This window comes from Orycteropus afer, unplaced genomic scaffold (assembly GCF_000298275.1).
Source record: "Orycteropus afer afer isolate SDZICR_OR568_19922 unplaced genomic scaffold, OryAfe1.0 scaffold00357, whole genome shotgun sequence".
Classification (NCBI taxonomy): Eukaryota; Metazoa; Chordata; class Mammalia; order Tubulidentata; family Orycteropodidae; genus Orycteropus; species Orycteropus afer.
Genome location: NW_006921944.1, coordinates 1038276 through 1060218, shown reverse-complemented (window position 1 = coordinate 1060218; position 21943 = coordinate 1038276). Strand labels below are relative to the sequence as shown.

The 21943-nt window shown below is 36.2% G+C and overlaps 1 protein-coding gene across 1 annotated transcript in view; it reads right to left on the bottom strand.

Annotated features, from left to right (window-relative positions):
• GPC5 (glypican 5) overlaps positions 1-21943 on the bottom strand; it is a 1212227-nt gene that overhangs the window by 806698 nt on the left and 383586 nt on the right. Inside the window, exon 2 of the mRNA XM_007952748.1 lies at positions 2639-3333. Within this exon, the coding sequence (XP_007950939.1) occupies positions 2639-3333 (695 nt within the window). The remainder of the gene's footprint in view (positions 1-2638; positions 3334-21943) is intronic.

The following is a 21943-nucleotide window of genomic DNA, read 5'->3' as shown; positions in this document are numbered from 1 at the left end:
TTTTTTTTTTTTTTTCTGGTTTTTGGCTAGTTCTACAAGATACTAAATTGACTTGCTTGACTGACCTTTCATAGTTTAGAGGAAGAAAGGAGAAAAGTTGTCAGGTATCGATTGCCTGATGATGTCAGTCTTACCAACATTACTCCATTGATACTGTTACTTGCTTCCTTCTCACAAAGGACAAAACAGACTCAAAGTGTTTGAGTGGCTTGCCTAGGCCACATGGCTAATAAGTAGCATAGTCAGGATTTGAAACCATCCATGTCTAACTACAAATCTTAGTTATTTCAGTATTTAAAATGAGAAAAATAGACAATTTATATGTGGTAGATTTTAAGGATGCAGAAAAATAAAGGAGACACCCTAGGTCTCAAAACCCATGATAAAAAGGTATTGCTGATAGTTAGAGATAGGAAAGTGCTGACCCTGAAACGTTAAATAGTATGCCCCAAATTAATAATCAAATCCGGACTTAGTCTCAGATTTCGTGTACCTATTATCCCTTTAAGGAGTCTCGATGGTGCAGAGATTAAATGCTCTGCTTCTAAGCAGAAGATGTACAGTTCAAACCCATTAGCCACTCTGCAGGAGCAAGATTTGGCAATCTACTTCAGCAAAGTTTTATAGTCTTGGAAACTCTATGGGGCAGTTCTATCCTGTCCTATAGGGTTGTTGTGAGTTGGAATCTACTCAATGACAACAGGTTTGGTTTTCTTGGTTTTATATTCCCTTTCAGAAATATTTGATATTGTAACAGTGGCATTTTATTTTCAGAATACTAATAAGTTTTCCTCACAACTATGAAGCATTTTAAATCTTCAAATCTTTTGTACCTCATTTTGAGTGAGTCTTGACAGTGAAACTTGTCAGAACCAGAACTTGACAGCACTGTTTTGTTTTTCCAGGTCTTACAAGTTTTCTGCCTTTGACAGGGTGCAGTCTTATCACTTTTCTATCTCTCTTTTTAGTGGAAAATATTTGCATTTTCTTTCTCTGACAGTTTTCCTCCTTACACAGGTCCCTACTTTTGCGGGTTTCACTATATGTCCTTTCTAGAAGTTCTGGTCCACATCTGATTGTCATAAAGGGATGAGAGAAGAGAAAAACATCTAGACCACCACATACTATTGGGAAGCTTGTTCACTGTATAAAGATGCCCAATTGTATGGACTGGGGCATGGAGGCTGAAATCCCAAGCAATACTATAGAGCTGAATCCATGCAAAGAGGGTGCCATTATTAATTTGCATAGGTGTATCTTAAAGGTACACACAGGCCCCAAAAGGACATCAGAAGTTAGGAAATGATGGGAAGGAGGTGGTAGTATATAAAGAATTTCAGATTCAATTTCTGTAAGAAATTAATTAAAGGACTTATATAGACAATGAAGACAATATTTATCAATTCAGTGAATCAGTGCCAGGGTAGGGAGATGTATTTTTTTAGCACTTAGAAAATGAAAGAGGAGTATAATTTTATTTAAGAAGAAAAGATTTAGGAGAAATGTCAGTAGCACGTACTATTTCACTGTAAAGCATAGAAGAACTATTACTAAGGGACCTGTAAATATGTAAGAAAATGGCTCTTTACAGAAGGTGGGAGAAATAGAAGACTCTCATATGCTTTGACTTTATAACTATGTTCAAAATCTTCTTAAAGGTTTTCTTGGAATAAAGTACCATGATTCTGTATATATATATAATTTTCAAAAATCATGACATCATCACTTGGACAGATTCTGCATAGTCTCTGAAAGAGCATTTCTGCACACCAAGCTATCAAGTCTTAATTTAATGGATACATAATAGCATTTTCAAGTCTTTATTTAAAGAAAAAAAAAAAAAAAAACACTCACTGCCATTGAGTCCGATCCAACTCATAGCAACCCCTCCTTGGGTTTCCAAGGCGGTATCACTACGGAAGTAGATTGCCCTTCCTTCCTTCCGAGGAGTGGCTGGTGGGTTTGAACTGCCAGCCTTCTGGTAAGCAGTCAAATGCCTCAGGTACTATGCCACCAGAGGTCCTTTATTTAATGGATACATAACAGTATTTTCTATTTTAAAACTGAATGCCTTTGAAATTCTAACAATAACTACTAATTTTTTGACTACCAGGAACCATTCTAGGTCATTTGCATAAATATTGGCTATTTATACAAAAAAGAACATTCTAAAATTATGTATTACTGTTTCCTTTTTATCAACAAAGAAACTGAGGCTTAAAGAGGTTAAGTGGTTTGCTTAATGTCACATAGCTAATTATTGGCAGATTGCAGATCAAAATACATTTCCCTCCTGCTTTTAAATTTGAGCTCTTTCCACCACGCCAAAGTAACTTCTATAAGAAGGCTTCAGTTTAGGGGAGAAAGTGGCATTTTAGCTAACAAAAGTCATAATGTAAGATATAAAAATAATATTGTGAATCAAAAATAACAATCTACACATTCTCCTAATATTTCCTGAAGTATAAACTTGTTAGCTTGCCATGATTTTAAAGCACATAATATAGTTGAACTATCTTTTATGTAACCAGTAATTAGTAGGTTTGCACATGCAAGCACACACACACACACACACACATATACCTTTAGGTTATAAATTTTGATAATATTAGAAAAGAAACATGGAATAGCTACTTACTTGTTCAGATAATTTTTGTCCATTGAGGTGAGCCTGCATCACAGCATCATTAACAAGCAAGTGGAAGTTCAGGAGCACATGTTCAATGTCATATGTTCCATGCATAGCATCTGATAGCTCTTCCAATGACCGGATGTACGCATGCCAGTGTGCATTAAGCTCTGCCATGTTTGCCAAGCAGCCTCTCATGATGTTGAGGCAGTACCCCATACAAGGCTTACTGAGAGTCAGGCCCTGGCAGTGAGGGCAGTACTGCATCCTCAGGAGGGCTCTGCTACACTCTTTGGAGAACTGTAGATGGTCTGTAGTATTGATGACTTCAATGCCTAGATTGAGTGCCTGCAGAAATGTGCGGCTAGGCAGCAGTGACCTCCCCATCTGCCCCATTACTCTTTTGGGAATATTACCAAATGGATTAACATCCCGACGAGCCATGCGGATGCATTCTGAATATTCCATGGAACTGCCAGTCACACTAGGGTTAATCAAATGATTGTAAACCAGAGGAAAAAGACTATCAAAGAATTTGTTTACAAATTCTTCAGGGTTAACATCTGCACCAAATAAAAAGAGTCCAACATCAGTGAAGAACTCCTGAACTGAAGCAGCAGCTTCCAAGGCTATGTTCCTATAGGTGTTGCAAAAAAGTATGCTTGTGTAATTTTCTGCTTGTTTGATGAGAGTTTCAAGCGTTTCTGTAACAAAACAAAACAGAGGAAAAGGATGAAAAGGCTTAGTATTCATGTTAAAATTGTTCATCCATCTCTTCTCCAAATAGTAATTGAGCCTAAAGAATGGAAAACTAATAGAAGGGTCTAAAATTTAGCCCACAAAACAAATTTAGCAATCCAAGGACAGCAATAATGATATTATATACAACACACAAATTATATAGAAATGAATTTCCTAGATTCCAAGTCTGTTTGAAAAAGTATAAAAACAAAGAGTGATGTCAGCAAAATGGTAGAACGTGAACCTGTGAACTCCCATCCCTTCACAGAAACTTAAAATATATAAATATATATAAATTTTCAGAACCAACTTTTTTGAACTTTGTATGAGTCGGGGGCGACTTGACGGCAAATAACAACAACAACAACAAAAAACAATAAAAGGTTACATTAACCAAACAAATGATGAATCAAGAAAAAGGCAACATCAAAATGGTAGGAAAGCTTTGTGGCTTGATGACTTGCCCTTGCCTTTCCCTCACAGCTCAATAGCAGTCTTGAAAACAGCCATCAAAGATTCCAGTGTTGAACCCTGATCTGATTGTGGAGGTAGCAGAGTAGACCTTATTCACAGAGTATTGTGTTGTTCTATTCTAACCTTGCTAGTGCTTGTCTCTGTTTTCACCTAATTTAGAACCCACTCCTGGTAGAAAAGCAGTAGGCATTGCTCAGAAACACTGTATGATGATACGGTGGTTCAGCCACTTGAGACAAAAGATTAAAGTTAAGACATGCAACAGACCACATAAAGAGTGGGAGGACGAGCTGAGGAGAGAGGTCATTTTGGGAAATTTCTAGGGCAGCCACAAGCTTTCGTGTATAGAGGCATTTAGAAAGCTATGCGCATGCCCAGGATAGGATATGTGTTTCACCATAAGCCTATCTATAGGCTCAGTGCAAGTAGGAAGTGAAGGCTAACACTATTATAAATGGCCTGAATGTTAAAAGACTGCCTCAGAAAAGAGTCATTCTGCAAACACTGGGAAATGTGAGATTTGTTTGTTTATTTGTTTTCTCAGCTTCCACCATCCTCAGAAATCTCGGTAAAAACATTGGCTGAAAACAAGATAAAATACAAGCTTAATCTTTAAAAATTAAAAACAGCAAACCCTAGGGAAGGGAAAAAATCTGATTTCCAAATTTACCACCTTATAATATCCAAATATCTTGTTTTCAACAAAAAACAAAATAATCACAAAACTTAAAAAAAAAAAAAAAAAAGGATGTCCTGTTTAAAGGGTAGGGGTGGATCAAGTGACTTCCTGAGGAAGCCCACACACTACAGTAATTAAAGACTTTAAATCAACTGTCTTAAATATGCTCAATGAGCCAAAGAAAGTGAAGGGAAAAAAATTTAAAAAAAACTGAAGAAAACCAAAAATGATGTTTGAAGAAAATGAGTATCAAGAAAAAGTCAGAAATTATAAAGTAAAACCAAATATAAGTTCTAAAGTGTAAGATTATAATTATTAGAATTTCAAAATTCACTAGAGGGGTTTAATAGCACATATAAGCAGGTAGAAGAATCAGTGAACTTGAAGAAGAAGAAGAAGAGAGAGAAGAGGGCATAAATAATAGTTTAAGAAACAATGACTAAAAACTTCCAAATTGGACGAAAGACACGAATTTACACATCCAAAAATATCAACAAACTTTTAGGAGGATAAACTCAAAGAGATCCACACTGACACAAATTATAGTCAAACTGCTGAAAGTCAAAGCCACAAAGAATCTTTATAGCAGAAAGAGAAAAGAAATTCAAAATGTACAAGTGAGCCTCAATATTAATATTAACATTAATATGAATATTAACAGGTCATTCCTTATCAGAAACCATAGAAGACAGAAAGCAGTGACATAACATTTAAAGTACTGAAAAAAATATTTTATACAAAATTAAGGGAGAAAATACAAAAATAATATGTTGGAGTAATTAGCTAGTGAAAATAGTATTTTAAAATAATAGTTTTACACAACAACCACTTTGGGTAAACATATATATATATATATTATATACCATAATTAGTATAAATAATGACACATAGTCCATTGTTGAATATTGATATAGTCATCAATATATAATTAATTTAAAAATACATTCAATAAAATTATCTACCATATCACTAATGTCATATTTATTTTTAATTAGATTGCAATAAGTCACATAATAATTCAGTAATCGAACCATTGTTTGAGAACATTATAAAAAGAGATGGACAACAGTAGAGAAGAATAAAATGAAATAATAAAAAGCAGGTTTGCAAAGAGAGCTACTAATAAAATGGAAGTGGTCTTAATATGAAAGAGATTTGGTGGCACAATGATTAAGTGCTAGGGTGCTAATCAAAAAGGTTGGCAGTTTCAACCCACAAGCCACTCAGCAGGAGAAAGATGTGGAAGTCTGCTTCTGTAAAAATTACAGCTGTGGGAACCCTATGGGGATGTTCTACTCTGTCCTATAGGGTCACTATTAGCTAGCATCAACTCAGTGGGAATGGTTTTGGTTTTCTGGTCTTGAATATACCACTGCATCCTCATGTTATAGTAGAATTTTAAAACTTTTCCTTAGTATTGTACATACTGAAATTTTCACTTTCGTAACCACAATTTGATTTTACTAATCTTTTAACATCCTGATTACCTCATGAATATACAAACACTTTTTTTAAATAAAATTCTAAGATATTTTCACTATACTATTATCTTGTCACAATATAAGGATTTTTTTTTTTTTGCTTTCATTATGTATTAATTTTATACTAATAGATTACAAGCAATCAAATTATCTAAACATGTTAGGCGTGTTTGTCTATATGTACATGTTTATGATCATAAACATCTCGATCAATAAGGGAAATTGTAAATAATTGTTCTAAATACGTTAGGCTTCATAATGTTTAGGAATAAACATATTACCCTCATGGCCTGATATTATTTTAATTTTACCATTTTAAACACATATCAGAAACAGAACAATTCAGAAGCCAGATTATCAGATGACTTCCTAAATAATTTTAATGAAAAGTGTGTAAAGTCAGAAGTTGAATTTTCTAAAATTAAGTTTTTATATTAACTCTGGATTTGCAATACTATCACTTTATTCTTCAATCTTGTTTACCAAGAAGTTGAGTATTTCCATTTTATGAAATTAACATTATGATTTTAGCAAGAATTTAAACTCATCAAAAGGAACAAAATATTTTGCCACCCTGCAAAATAAAATCCACATATAAAATTAGTGTTTTTAAACCCAAGATAGACCAAACCACCAAAAAAACAAACCCTCAAATCAAATCAGACTCAGCGATCCCTCCTTGGGTTTCTGAGGTGGTGCCCAGTCTTCCTTCCAAGGAGAGGCTGATGGGTTTGAACCACCAGCCTTCTTATTAGCAGTCAAATGCCTTAGCACTATGCCACCAGAGCTCCCCAAGATAGATTAGGCATTAAATAATTTATCATATCAATAAATCTATGTTTATTGCATTTTTAAAAATAAATTTAAAATACCCTCACCCAAGGTGTACGATATCTTTCCTGAAAATATCTTTGCTCAAGAGCATAGATATTTCCTTAAAGACTAAGGCGCACCTGACTGCAAGCCAATTGCCTTATTTGCATGTAAGAGCAAATGAGCTGAACAATGAAAAAGGAAGACTGAAAGATGGGCAAGATGGAAGACCAAAGAAGAGTCAATGCTTTCGAGTTGTGGTGTTGGAGAAGAATGCAGAAAGTACAATGGACTGCTAAAAGAACTAATGAATCTGTCCTGGAAGAGGTGAAGCTAGAATGCTCTTTGGAAGGGAGAATGGCCAGACTTTTTCTCATCTACTTTTGTCATGTTGTGAGAAGGGACCATTCCCTGGAGAAGGATGTCATGCTTGGTAAAGTGGAGGAACAACAAAAAAGGGGAAGGCCTTCAACAAGATGGATTGACACAGTGGCTGCAATGATGGGCTGAGGTATAGCAAAGATTGTGGGGCTGGCACAGGACCCAGTAGTGTTTCATTCTGCTGTACATGGGGTCGCTGTGAGTCAGAGATGACTCAACAGCACCTAACAGCAACAACAACAACAAGGTGTACACATAACTTTCTAGTCAAGTGGAAAAAATTGTTAAATATTTTGAAAATGAATATTTCTCAGGATTGTTTAAAGAACACACTAGGGGGCAAATGTTCTCTTCTTAGTTGTATTTTATTGAGAATTTCAATAACATGTTTTTCCCTCTGGTATCAAATCAAATCTATCCAGACAGATGACTTTCCACCTTTCTATATAATTCCTAAAATAGGTAGCTTTTAAAAAAAAACTTCAATCTAATTATGGTTTGAATAAAAATGTTTAATATCACTCCTCCCAGCTTTATGAAAATATTAATTTATATATATTAAAAACAAAATCCCACTTCTCTTCTGTCAGTGTGCTATACTATAGTGGCTTACACATTCTGTGATGCTGGAACCTATGCTACCAGTATTTCAATTGCCATAGAGGTTACTCATGATAAACAGGTTTCAGCAGAGTTTCCAGACTAAAACAGACTGGAAAGAAGGAAATAGAGGTCTAATTCTGAAAAAATTGGCCCCAGAAAACTTTATGAACAGCAGGAGAATATTGTCTGATAGGCTGCCAGAAGATGAGCCCCTCAGGTTAGAAGGCATACAAAATATAAATGAGGAAAAGCTGACTCCTCAAAATACAGATGATTTTAATGTCACAGATGGAGCAAAGCTTTCAGGATCTTCCTTTGCAAATGTGACAAGACTAAAGTGAAGAAGAAAAGATGGAAGCATCCATGAATAATTGGAACATGAAATGTAAGAAGTATGAATCTAGGAAAACTCAAAGTTGTAAAAGGTGAAGTGAAACATAAAGATTGATATCCTAAGCAACAGTGAGCTGAAATGGGCTGGTATTGGCCATTTTGAATCAGACTAGGATATGGTCTAATATGATGGGAATGTCAGATTGAAGAGCAATAGCATTGTGTTCATCATCAAAAAGAACATTTCAACATCTATCCTGAATTACAATGCTGTCAGTGACAGGATAATATCTATATACATACAAAGAAGACCAGTTAATACAATTATTATTCAATTTACAGAGCAAACAGTAATGCCAAAGATGAAGACACAAGATTATAACCAACTTCAGAAGTCTAAAGTTCATAAAACATGCAATCAAGATGCATTGATAATTACTGGTCATTGGAATGTGAAAGATGGAAATAAAGAAGGATCAGCACTTGGAAAATATGGACTTGCTTACAGAAACAATGTCAGAGATCACATGACAGAATTTTGTAAGACCAACAATTTATTCATTGCAAATATATTTTTTCAACAACATAAACATGGACTTCACTGGACTGAATATATTGGAATCAAACTGACTACATCTGTGGAAAAAGACAATGGAGAATCTCAATATCATCAGTCAAAACAAGGCCAGGAGCTGACTGTGGAACAGGACATTAATTGCTCATATAGAAGTTCAAGTTGAAGCTGCAGAAAATTAAAACAAGTCCACAAGTGCCCGAATAAGATCTTTATTATATCTGACTTGAATGTAGAAATCATCTCAAAAATAGATTTAATGCATAAAATACAAATGACCAAAGAGCAGATGAGTTATGGGATGACATCAAGGACATCATACATGAAGAAATCAAAAGGTCCTTAAAAGAGCAGGAAAGAAAGTAAAGAAAAAAAAAAAAATTATCAGAAGAGACTCTGAAACTTGCTCGTATATGCAGAATACCTAAAGCAAAAGGAAGAAATGAAATAAGATAGCTGAGCAAGAGATTACAAATAAGACTTAATGTTATTGTTGCTGTTAGATGCCATTGAGTTGCCTCCGAATCATAGCAACCCTATGTACAACAGAACTAAACACTGCCCTGTCGTGCACCATCCTCACAATCTTTGCTATACTTGAGCCCATTTCTGCAGCCACTGTGTCAATCCATCTTGTTGAGGATCTTCCTCTTTTTCTCTGACCCTCCATTCTATTATCATGATATCTTTCTCTAGGGAATGGTCCTTTCTGACAGCATGACCAAAGTAGGTGGGAAATTGTCTAGTCATTCTTGCTTCCAAGGAGCAGCTCAGCCTGCACTTTGTCCAGGACGGATCTGTTAGTTCTTCTGGCAGTCCATGGTACTTTCAGTATGCTTCACCAACACCACAACTCAAAATTATCTACTCTTCTTCAGTCCTCCTTATTCATTGTCCAGCTTTCACATGCATAGGAGGCAGTTGAAAACCTCATAGCTTGGTTTAGACATACCTTAATCTTCAAAATGACATCTTTACTCTTCAACAGTTTCAAGAGGTCTTTTGAAGCAAATCTGGACAATGCAATAAGACATCTGATTTCTTGACTGCTGCTTCCATGGGTGTTGGTTGTGGATCCAAGTAATACGAAATCTTTAACAACTTCGATTTTTCTCCATTTATCATGATGCTGATTATTGGTCCAATTGTAAGGATTTTCATTTTCTTATGTTGAGGTGTAATCCACACTGTGGATTGTAGTCTTTAATCTTCATCAGTAAGTGCTTCAAGTCATGTTCACTTTCAGCTAGCAAGGTTGTGTCATCTGTATATCGCAGGTTGTTAATGCGTTGTCTTTTACTCCTGATACTGCATTGCTCTTCATATAGTCCAGCTTCTCAGATTGTTTACACAGATTGAATAAGTATGGTGAAAGGTTACAACCCTGATGCACATCCTTCCTGATTATAAATCATGCAGTATCCCCTTGTTCTGTTTGAACAACAACTTCTTGGTCTATGTACAGGTTCTTCATGAGAACAATGAAGTATTCTGGAATTGCTGTTCTTTTCAATATTATCCATATTTTTTTATGATCCACACAATCAAATGTTTTTTGCATACTCAATAAAACATAAGCAAACATCTTTCTGGTATTCTTTGCTTTCACCCAAGATTCATTTGACATCACCAATGATCTTCCTTGTTCCACATTCACTTCTGAATCCAGCTTACATTTCTGGAAGATCCCTGTCAATATGCTGCTGCAATAATTATTTAATTATCTTCAGCAAAATTTTACTTGTATGTGACATTAATGATATTTTATGATAATTTCCACATTCTGTTGGATCACCTTTCTTTGGAATGGGTATAAATGTGGATCTCTTCCAGTCAGTTGGCCAGGTAACTGTCTTCCAAATTTCTTGGTATAGATGAGTAAGTGCTTCCAGTGCAGATCCATTTGTTAGAATATCTCAATGGTTATTCCATCAATTTCTGGAGCCTGTTTGCCACCAATTCCTTTGGTGCAGCTTGGACTTCATGCTTCAATACCATTGGTTCTTGATCATATGCCATCTCCTGAAATAGCTGAACATTGTGCATTTTTTTTTTTTTGTACTAAGAAGACATAGTAAGGTATTATAATGAAATGTGCAAAGAGTTGAAGTTACAAAACAAAAAGGAACAAACATGCTAGATATTTCTGAAGCTGAAAGAACTGAAGAAAAAATACAGGCCTCCAGCTGCTATATTGAAGGATTCTACAGGCAAAATATTGAACAACACAGGAAGCATCAAAAGAACATGGAAAGAATACACAGACTTCCTGTACCAAAAAAGGCTTGGTTGATGTTCATCCATTTCAGGAGGTAATATATGATTAAGAACTAATGATACTGAACAAAGAAATCCAAGGTGCAGTGAAAGCACTGGGAAAAAAAAAAAAAAGGCTCTAGGAACTGACATACTACCAACTGAAATGTTTCAGCAAATGGATGAAACCCTGGAGGTGCTCACTCATCTACGCCAAGAAATTTACAAGATATCTACCTGGCACACCAACTGGCAGAGATTCATATTCACGTTCTTTCTAAAGGAAGGTGATCTAAAAGAATGAGGGAATTATCAAGCAATATCATTAATATCACACACAAGTAAAAATATGCTAAGATAATTTTTAAATTGTTACAGCACTGCTTCAACAGAGACCAGCCAGAAACTCAAGCCAGATTCAGAAGAGGACATAGAACTAGGGATATCATTGCTGATATGAGAAGGTTCTTGGCTGAAAGAACACTAGAAAGATGTTTGCTTGTGTTTTATTGACTATGTAAAGGCATGGAACTACTGTGTGGATCATAACAAATTATGGATAACGTTGTGAAGAATTGGAATTCCAGAACATTTCATTGTGCTCATGAAGAACCTGTATATAGACAAGAGGCAGTCATTCCAACAGAACAAGGGGATACTGCATGGTTTAAAATCAGGAAGGGTGTGCATCAGGGTTGTAGCCTTTCACCATATTTATTCAATCTGTATGCTGAGCCAATAATCTGAGAAACTGGACTATTTGAAGAATGAGGCATCACAATGGGAGGAAGTTTCATTAACAAACGGTGATATGCAGATGACACAATCTTACTTGCTGAAAGCAAAGAGGACTTGAAGCATTTACTAATCAAAGACTACAACCTTCATTATGATTGCATCTCAAAAATCCTCACAACTGTACCAATAAGAAATATCATGATAAACAGAGAAAATAATTGAAGTTGGGAAGAATTTAATTTTACTCAGATCCACAATCAATGCCCATGGAAACGGCAGTCAAGAAATCAAATGTGGTATTGCAGTGGACAAATCTGCTGCAAAAGATATCTTTAAAATGCTCAAAAGCAAAAATGTCACTTTGAGGACTAAGGTGTGCCTGACCCCAGTCATGGTATTTTCAATTACCTCATGTGCATGAGAAAGCTAGATAATGAATGAGGAAGACTGAAGAATAATTGATGCTTTTGAATTATGGTGCTGGCAAAGAATGTTAAATATACCACAGACTTTCAGAAGAATGAACAAATCTACAATGGAAGAAGAACATCCAGAATGCTCCTTAGAAGCAAGTATGGTGGTCATCTCATGTAGTTCGGACATGCTATCAGGAGGAATCAGGAGAAGGACATCATGCTTAGTAAAGTATGGGTCATCAGAAAAGATGAAGACTTAAAAAGATGCATTGACACAGTGGCTGCAATAGACTCAAACATAGCAACATTTCTGAGGCTAGCACAGGATCAGGCCATGTTTGTTCTGTTGTATACAGGGTTGCTATGAGTCAGGACTCACTTGACAGCACTTAAAAACAACAAAATACATGAAATCATTTATGTGTTTTCTCACTAAGTGAAAAGTAAAGTTGGAATGCATAAAATTTATCTAAACCCATTTCAATTTTCAACATTAATATTCTGTGTTAACTTAAAACACTTAAGATCAAATATTTTATTTCAGCTTTTTTCCATCCTACATTCCCTTAGGGAAAAATGATTATTGACATTTAAACCAGTGATTTAAATTTAAATAAAACTGATAGAGGTAAAATCAGTTGATATGCATTTAAAATTACATTTGAGAAATTGCAAAATCAGTGGATATTCTTATGCAGGTAGCTTTCTGCAATGGGAGAAACATAGTATTGCTTTAAAGATAAAGCTTACTTCCTAAGTTAGTGATCACGAAATAACTGTCCCAAACTTCCACAGCATGACATTAGCAGACATTTCAGGACTTTTAAATCATTTGTGATATATAATCTAATTAAAATACAAAATTTGAAAGTCTGTGAGTTGGGGCCGACCCGACGGAACATAACAACAACACTACAATTGAAGGCTACCAATATCCTCCCACATAGCAATGAAATAGATGAAAAAAAATTAAATCATATCAACTATTGATTATATAAATATTATACAATGTGTATCTGGGAGCTCTGCTGGTAGAGTGCCTAAAGCCTTTGACTGCTAACCAGAAGGTTGGCAGTTCAAACCCATCAGCCACTCCACGGAAGCAAGATGGGGCAATCTAATTCCAAAAAGATTTACCACCTTGGAAAACCTATGGGAGTTGCTATGCATCTGAACTGACTCCATGGCAGTGGGATCTGAGATAAAGAGAAATTTTCAGAATGAGTTTACATTTTTGTGCATTACAATTCTCAAGTCACAGATTATGTTACTGAATACTTCATGTTGCTGCAATTGATAATTCATGACTAACTTTATTGTTAGTCCCTGAAAGTATGTATTCCTCTGCTTTAAATTACAGATAGATTAAAAGATTGTTTTAAGAGCTATTTCTCAGTTTTCATCACACACACATTACAGTGAATTGTAATCCTTTCTACTTTTTCTGACAAAATAATAATAATCTAATCATTTTAATGGTAATACATTTAATAACTCCTTTAAAAAACCAGTAGACATCACTTTAGTCTCTCTGAAGATATACATATTTAAAGAAAGGAGACAATTACTTATTTCCCAAGTCTAGCACTGTTTATACTGAATTCATCTCTTAAGATATTTGCATTTTTCCTCAATATTTTTCATAAAGCAAAAAGTGCAATAAAAGTTTTCTGGAATATTTATTTGATAATATACTTTTAAATGTTATGCAGTATGATTTATAATAACATTCTTCAGGAATTAGTCATCTATACAAATAAATAGTGAGTGAGATGTTAATCTGTTATCACCAAGAATTAACATATTGGCAATTAATCTAGTCTCCTAAGACAAGCACTGCATAGAAGAAACACTTTCTCAACTTTCCTCCTCCTTCATTACTCATCCCATTAATTTTTTCATCATAGTACTTCAAATTCATTTCTAATATCATTTTATAATTGTTTATATTCTGAAAAGCCATTTACAATTTTAGCAAGAATTCAAACTCAATTAAGCATTTATGTAACTGGTGAAAGCAATGGCAAAATAACTAACTGTGGGTTGCTTCATGAACTATGGGAGGTGAAGATTTTAAAGCAAATCTTACACTTTTTTAAATGCAATTTATTAAAATATAATTTATGTACAGTGAAATACACAAAACTAAAGTGACATGACATGAGGTTCTCTGGTAGTGTAGTGTCTAAGGCACTTGACTGCTAACCAAAAGGCTGGCGGTTCAAACCCACCAGCCACTCCTCAGAAGGAAGATGTGGCAATCCACTTCCGTAGTGATATTGCCTCAGAAACCCAAGGAGGGGTCGCTATGATTTGGGTCTGACTTGATGGCACATAACAACAACAACAAAGTGACATGGGTCAATGCTTTTTTTTTTTTTTTTTCAGGATTCCCTCTCCTCCTCTCCCACCCCTGGCAACCAACAAAGAAAGTTTCCCTCTATATAAAAACCTTTCCTTCACCCTCCACAACAAGGAACTGATACTATATTTGTCCTTCAGTGATTGACTTATTTCACACAGTATAATGTCCTCCAAGTTCATCCATGCTATATGGTGTTTTACAGACTCTATATTATTCTTTAGTGCTGCATAGCATTCCATTGGGTATACATACCATAGTTTGGTCATCCACTCTTCCATTGATGGGCACGCACCTTGTTCCATCTTTCTGCTATTGTAAATAGTGCTGCAGTGAACATGGTTGTGCATATATCTGTTCCTGTCCTGGCTCTCACCTCTCTGGGATACATACGTAGTAATGGGATTGCTGGCTCAAATGGTATCTCCAATTCCAACTTTCTAAGGAATTGTCATACTGGTTTCCACAGTGGTTAGATCACTTCACAGTCCCACCAGCAGTGTATGAGAGTCCCAATCTCTCCACATTCCCACCAGCATTTGTTATTTTCTGTCTCATTGAACCTTGCCATCAGTGCTAGGGTGAGATGGTATGTCATTTTTGTTTTGATTTGCATCTCTCTGATGGCTAACAATCGTGCACATCTCTTCATGTGTTTGCTGGCCACCTGAATATCCTCCTTGGTGAAGTGTCTATTCATGTCTTCTGACCATTTTTCAATTGGATTGTTAATCCTTTTGCAGTTGAGGCACTGGAGTTTTCTATAAATCTTAGAGATAAGTCACTTGTCAGATATGTGTTTTTGTTGTTGTTATTTGCCATCAAGTTGGACCCAACTCATAGCGACCTCTCCTTGGGTTTCCAAGGCAGTATTGCTACGGAAGTAGATTTCTCAATCTTCCTTCCGAGGAGTGGCTGGTGGGTTTGAATCACCAGCCTTCTGGTTAGCAGTCAAGTGTCTTAGGTGCTACGCTACCAGAGCTCCTTGTCAGATAGGTAATTATCAACAAATATGAATTTGTTGCTGTCATTTTTGCTATGTGGTTTTTTGTAGTGTTTATTTCTTTGTTCCAAATAATTTTCTGTGCTGAGCTCATTTTGTTTATGAATCATGTTACCACTTCCTTTGTTGCTATTGTTTTAGTATTTGCTAAATATTTGTGCTAGGCCTCTTTTTTATTTTGATGTGAAGGTTTATCATTTTTCTTTGAGGTTACCCTGTGATTTACAGTTTTCTTACCAAGTTTAGAACAGTCCATTCTATCTTGTTGTTAGTTGTCTTGACTTCCCTACCATTTAGAAATTCTGTAACTACACATTTTTTTTTCCCCTCTTTTTGGTTTGTAGTTGTATTCATTTTTCAATTGATGTCTCTCGTTCTCTGTTTACAATCTTACAGGCTTATTTTCTTTGGATACTTCCATAGCTGGGTTGGTTTCTGGACTATGTCATCATGCATGTTAATGATCAGTTGTTGATTGCTATTATTGGTTCTCTGTCCAAAGGGCTCCCTTTAGCACCTCTTGTAAGGTTGGTCTGGTTTTAACAAATTCCCTTAATTTCTGCTTATCTGGAAATGTCCTGATTTCACCATCATATTTGAGGGAAAGTTTTGCTGAGTACATAATTCTGGGTTGGAAATTTTTCTCTTTCAGGGTTTTATATATACCACCCCATTGTCTTCTCACCTGCATGATTTCTGCTGAGAAATCTGAGCTTAGTCTTATTGGTTGTCCCTTGTAGGTAACTTTTCATTTTTCCCATGCTGCTTTCAGGATTCTTTCTTTGTCTTTGGTTTTGGTGAGTTTGATCATGATATGTCTTGGTGATTTTTTTTGGGGGTCTATCCTGTTTGGGATTCATTGGACTTCTTGAATAAATATATTCTCATCTTTCATCATATCAGGAAAATTCTCTTCCAACAAATCTTTGACAATTTTTTCTGTGGTTTGAGTTGTCCCTTCCTGTTCTGGAATTCCAATTACATGTAGGTTATACTTTTTGATGGTATCCCACATGAATCCTAGGCTTTCGTCATTTTGTTTTGATCTTTTCTTCTGATTGATCATTTTCCAAAGAAGTATTGAGATATTTGCCTGCAATCTCTCTAATTCTGTCTTCCATTGATTTGATTCTACTCCTTTGCCCATTTAATGTCTTATTTATTCCTAAAAATATAGTATTAATCTTCTGGATTTCTATGGGTAGACTTTGTATTATTTCTAATTTTTCATCTATTTTGTCATTTTGTTCTTGTATTGTGTTTTGAAATTGTTCTAGGGTTTTCTCTGTGTTTTCCTTAATTTTTTCAGTGTTTTCCTTGATATGTCACTCAATTCTTTGAAGGTACCTAAATATAATTCTTTTGAATTCTTTATCAGGGAGTTCCAATGTTGCGTCTTCCTCAGGGATGTTTTGCGTCTGTATCCTGGTCCCTTTTTCCTCCGGCTTTATCTTGCTTCTCTGTATGCACTGTGATGGTCTACTGTCTCCAAGGCATTGTGACATTTTTGTGTTTGTATTTAATTGGTGATTGTTGGTTGGAGTGACTTGCCCATGATTTTCATTCTCTTTGTTTTGTTTGTATGTTATCCACATACTCATCTATTTGCTAGTTGGTGGCACTTATACACTCATCATCTGTCTCCTTCCCCATTGTCAGCCTCCCATATGTCCCTCCCATCCTTAGCAAACACGGCCTATTCATAGGTCCTTGGAATCCAAACAAGAATGTTGTCACTTTAAAATCCAAATGGCCACCACTTGTAAAGATTCAAACTGGGTACACCCTCTGTCACTTTAAATATCCAAAATGGCCACCACATGTAAACAATCAAAATGGCTGCATCCTTAGTCACTTTAAATATTCAAAATGGCTGCTACTTGTAAACAATCAAAATGGTTGCATCCTGCAGACAGCAGAAAGTCCACAGCTCATGTTGTCTCCCTCCTTGCTATTTCCCTTCCTAGTCACAGGCCACCAGCACAATCATCTCTGCAGCCCTTGGTGACCAGGGCTGATCATTAGGTCAATTCTCAGGTCCCAACACCACTTGGAAATATTCAGGCTGTTGGTCCCGTCAGAGTAGCTGACAGTCCACTGCTCCAACCGTCTCTGTACTTACTGTTTTTGTTCAGGTTTTTCCACTAGTTGGTGCCTAATCCACCTCTGTATACTTCCTTTCAAAGCTCAGGATTCCAGGATTATCTTCTGTATCTCTGTCAATTGGTTTATCTTTTCTTTGTTGAAGAGGGTCTGTGTACCTTGTCTGCCTATTCCTCCATCTTACCAGAAGTCCAAATCTTATAGTCTTTAAAATAAATTCAGAAACAAAATCTAGAAATAGAAAACAACTATTACTGTTTTACTTATTGGTGTAACCATCTATATTTATACAGAATAGTTTTATACTCTTTATTTGTAGTACACTCAGTTCCTTCTCTCCTCTCTCTCTCTTTTTTTTGGTTAATTTCACATTCTCTTAAACATGGGTCTCCTTTCCTTAAATAAACACAAATATTCATTTCATTCTAACACTTCATAATCCCTGCTCTCATTTTCTCCTTTTGGTATCTCAAAGAAATAAAGTGCCTTACATTTTCAGCTTTCATTGATACACTGCCCATTCCCTCCTCAATGCATTCAAATCCAGATTCTTACTCTGACATTCATTCAGCCAATATTTTTGACCACCTCATTTAGACTGTGAATCTAAACCTAAAAAGCCAGAAAAGTATCTGTCTTCATGAAGTTTACAATCAAAAAGGTAAGAGAGAAAGTATACAAGTAAACAAATAAATGAATATAGTTCATGATTGTGGTAGGTACTACAGAGAAAAAAGACAGTAGAGGATAGAAAATAGTGTAGGTACTGCTTTAGATGTCTGTAGGTCAATCTGTCTACAACCAACTCATTAAAAGCCAAATAATCAAAAATAAATTCCCTGACTAATCTATTTCTAATAGCAAATTTTCTGAATATATTAGATTTAGCCAAATAACATATAATGTTTGATCATTGGCAGAAGGAAAAATTGCTAAGTCAAACTGATTTGAGAAAATCAAATTTTTACAGTTCAACTATTTTAGATAAGGTAAACAGGGAAACCCTCTCTGGGGAGGCAACATTTGAGTGGAGACCTCAATGATAGAAGGCCAATCATGAGAAGAATAGTTCAAGGGTTCAGAGGAACTGGAGTGAACTATTCTGAGGTGTAAATAAGCTTGTTGATTTTGAAAACACAAAAGAAAGTCAAGGTATTTGAAGCCAAGGTAGTCAGGGGAAGGAAGAGTAGGAGAGAAAGGGACAAGGTCAGAGAAGTAGGTGGAGGCAGATTGTAGGACGTCTTTAAGCTCCTGGAAGCTGTTCAGATTTTATTACATGTGGAATAGAAAGCCAGAAGATAATTTAAAACATGGGATATATGTGAACTAGTTTGCATTTTAAAAGATCATGGTGGTTGCTGTGTGTAGAATGGATTATTGGGGCAGGGAGTGAAAGCAGGGAGCCCAGGTAAGAGGCTATTGTATGTGGAACAAAACTCAAAATTATTAAAAAAAAAAAAAGAATCAGGTTTGCTGGTCTGATTGAGCTTGATGGAACCACTGAGACTATGGCCCCTCGCTGCCCTTCAGGTCTGGAATTGAACCCACCCTGTGGCTTCCAGCCAAACAAAAGATATATGAGCTGAATATTTACACTCCTTGGTAGATACACTCCTTGGAGAGAACAATCATGATAGAATAGAAGGGCTGTGTATCTACAGGGAGACAGCTCGGGGGCAGGCGTGCATGGAGGGCAGGACACAGGGAAGAGGTAACTGTGGGGAGGAAGTGAGAGAGGAGCTGTTGCACTGTGGGAAATTGCAGGCAATGTCATGAGAAAAAATGTATGTGAGCTACTGTATGGAAAGTGAATTCGCTCTGTAAATTTTCACCCAAATCACAATTAAAAAAAAAAAAAAGAGGCTATTGTAATAGTCTGGGCGACAGACATGGGTTGACTGGACAGTGGTATGGGAGGAGTTACAAGTGATCAAATTAGCCATATATGTTGAAGTAAGAGCCCAGAGGACTTGCTGGTACACTATGATGCCATTAACTGAGATAGGGAAAACTGTAGCGGCACCAGGTTTTCACGTGGTTGTGGTTGGAAATTAAAAGTTTTGTTTTGAACATGTCAAGCTTGAAATGCCAGTTAGAAATTTGGATGAAATTATCAGAATACAGTTATATAAATTTAGGTCTCAGGAGGAGAGTTGAGGCTGGTGATATAAATCTGAGATTCATAAGCATCAAGGGAAGTCATGGTACTAGATGAAATAAACTAAGGGCAGAAGATGGAGAAGAGGGCAGAGAAAGTAGCCAAAGGCTCTCCATTGTCTGTGATCTAAGAGAAGATGAATATACAAAAAGAGGAATGAGAAGTAACAACCAATGAATTCAAAAAAGGAAAAATATCAGAAAAATAGAGTGTTCCAGAAATTGAGGGAAGAAAATGATTCAAGGAGAAGGAGTAATTCATCTTGTCAAATGCTATTAAGAGGTCAACAGAGATAAGGAATAACAATTGACCATGGGAATTGACAAGAGACAGGCTCCTTCTGACCCTAACAAGAGCTACCTCAGCACAATATGAGCACAAAGGAGAAGAGAAATCAGGGCAGTATATAGACACTCTCTTGAAAATGTTTGCTATAACGGAAATAGAGAAACAAAGCAGGTGCTAGAGGAGGATCTGGCATAAAGGTCTTTTTGATTTTGTCTTCACAAAGAAAGAGGATTTGCTAGATGTTCATATGCTGACAGGAATAATTAGATGGGCAGAAAAAAAAAAAAAAAGATGACTGAGCAGGGGTATGGGAATTGCAGGAGGATGTTCCTTGAATATGCAGAGGATGTGACTAGGGTACATGTAGAAACTAAAATATTGAATAAATCAGTGGAGGGTGAAGTTGCCCAGAATGATGACAAAAGAAATGAAAGGTAAGAGAATTCATCAGGAAATAAAATGATTAGTTGATAAGACAGTGTGACCAGAAGCTTGGTAAATGAAATCATGGAAAACTGATAGATACTAGAGTCTTGTGGCAGGCAGTGACAAAGGGGATTTTCTAGAGAGGAGTGGAAGAAACAATGTGGATCAAAGAGCACACCTGCCACCCCCTCTCCTCCCATCCCCAGAAGATACTTGTATCAGTTTCCTATTGCTGATGTAACCCCAAAACTCAATGCTGTCTAGTCAGATCTGACTCATAGCAACCCCTCCTTGGGTTTCTGAGGCGATATCACTATGGAAAGAGATTGTTCAACCTTCCTTCTGAGGAGTGGCTGATGGCTTTGAACCTCCAGCCTTCTGGTTAGCAGTTAAATGCCTTAGGCACTAATTACCACAAATTTGATAGCTTAAAACAACAAAAATTTATTCTCTTACTGTTCTGGAGGCCAAAAGTCTGAAATTAGTATCATTGAGCCACAGTCAAAGTGTTTCAGGGCCACGCTGCTTTTGGGGGCTCTAGGACAAAATCTGTCCCTTGCCTCTTCAAGCTTCTGGTGCCTTTGGAGTTCCTTGACTTGTAGCCACATCACTTCAATCTCTGCTTCCATGGTCTTCTCTCTGTGTGTAATTATTCCCTCTCTACCTCCCTCTTATAAAAGTACATGATTGCATTTTAATGCCTACCCAAATAACTCAGGATAATGTCCCCACCCCTGAATTTAATCACATTTGCAAGGATATTTTTTCAATATAAGATGACATTTAAAAGTTCCAGAAATTAGGGCCTGAATCTTTGGGGACCAATATTCAGCCTGCTATACTACTGATCATGGAAGATGGGGTAGTGGGAACTTGATTTGTGAACTCAGGAGGCACAGATTCTAATCTAAATTCTTCCATGCATCAACTGTGTGAGCCCCTTAACCTCTCTGAGCACCAGTTTTGTCTTTAATAAAATGGTTTAAATAGTGCCTGCTCTGACTGTGGGTTAACGTGTTTGTGAGATTCAAATGAAATAAAGCATAGAATGATGCCTGGTGATCGTTCCCTCCTCTTAGGTTTACATACAGAATTAGAACAATGTTTTAAGATTAATTATTCCTTCCTGCCTCTCCTGTAGGATCATGGAATCCTTGAGGTAGTGATTATGTCCTGATCATTTTTACATCCCCCAATGCTAGCTCATAACTTTCAGTACATTCTGATAGACATATTAAAATCCACTTCAATGTAATGCTAGCTTGTCATGGTAAATCTCCTCATTTCCCTATGACTCATTTATTCTCATCAAAAAATATTTTTAATAGTAATACTTATCTCATAGGGTGCCTGGGAGAATTAAATGAATTTTCACATGCTACATACTTTGATAAGGTTTTCCCTGGCCAATTCTTTGAGAAGTGGATGGCCTCTTCCTTCTTCCTAGTCTGTCTCAGTCTATAAGCTGGGCTGTTACCTGTGCAT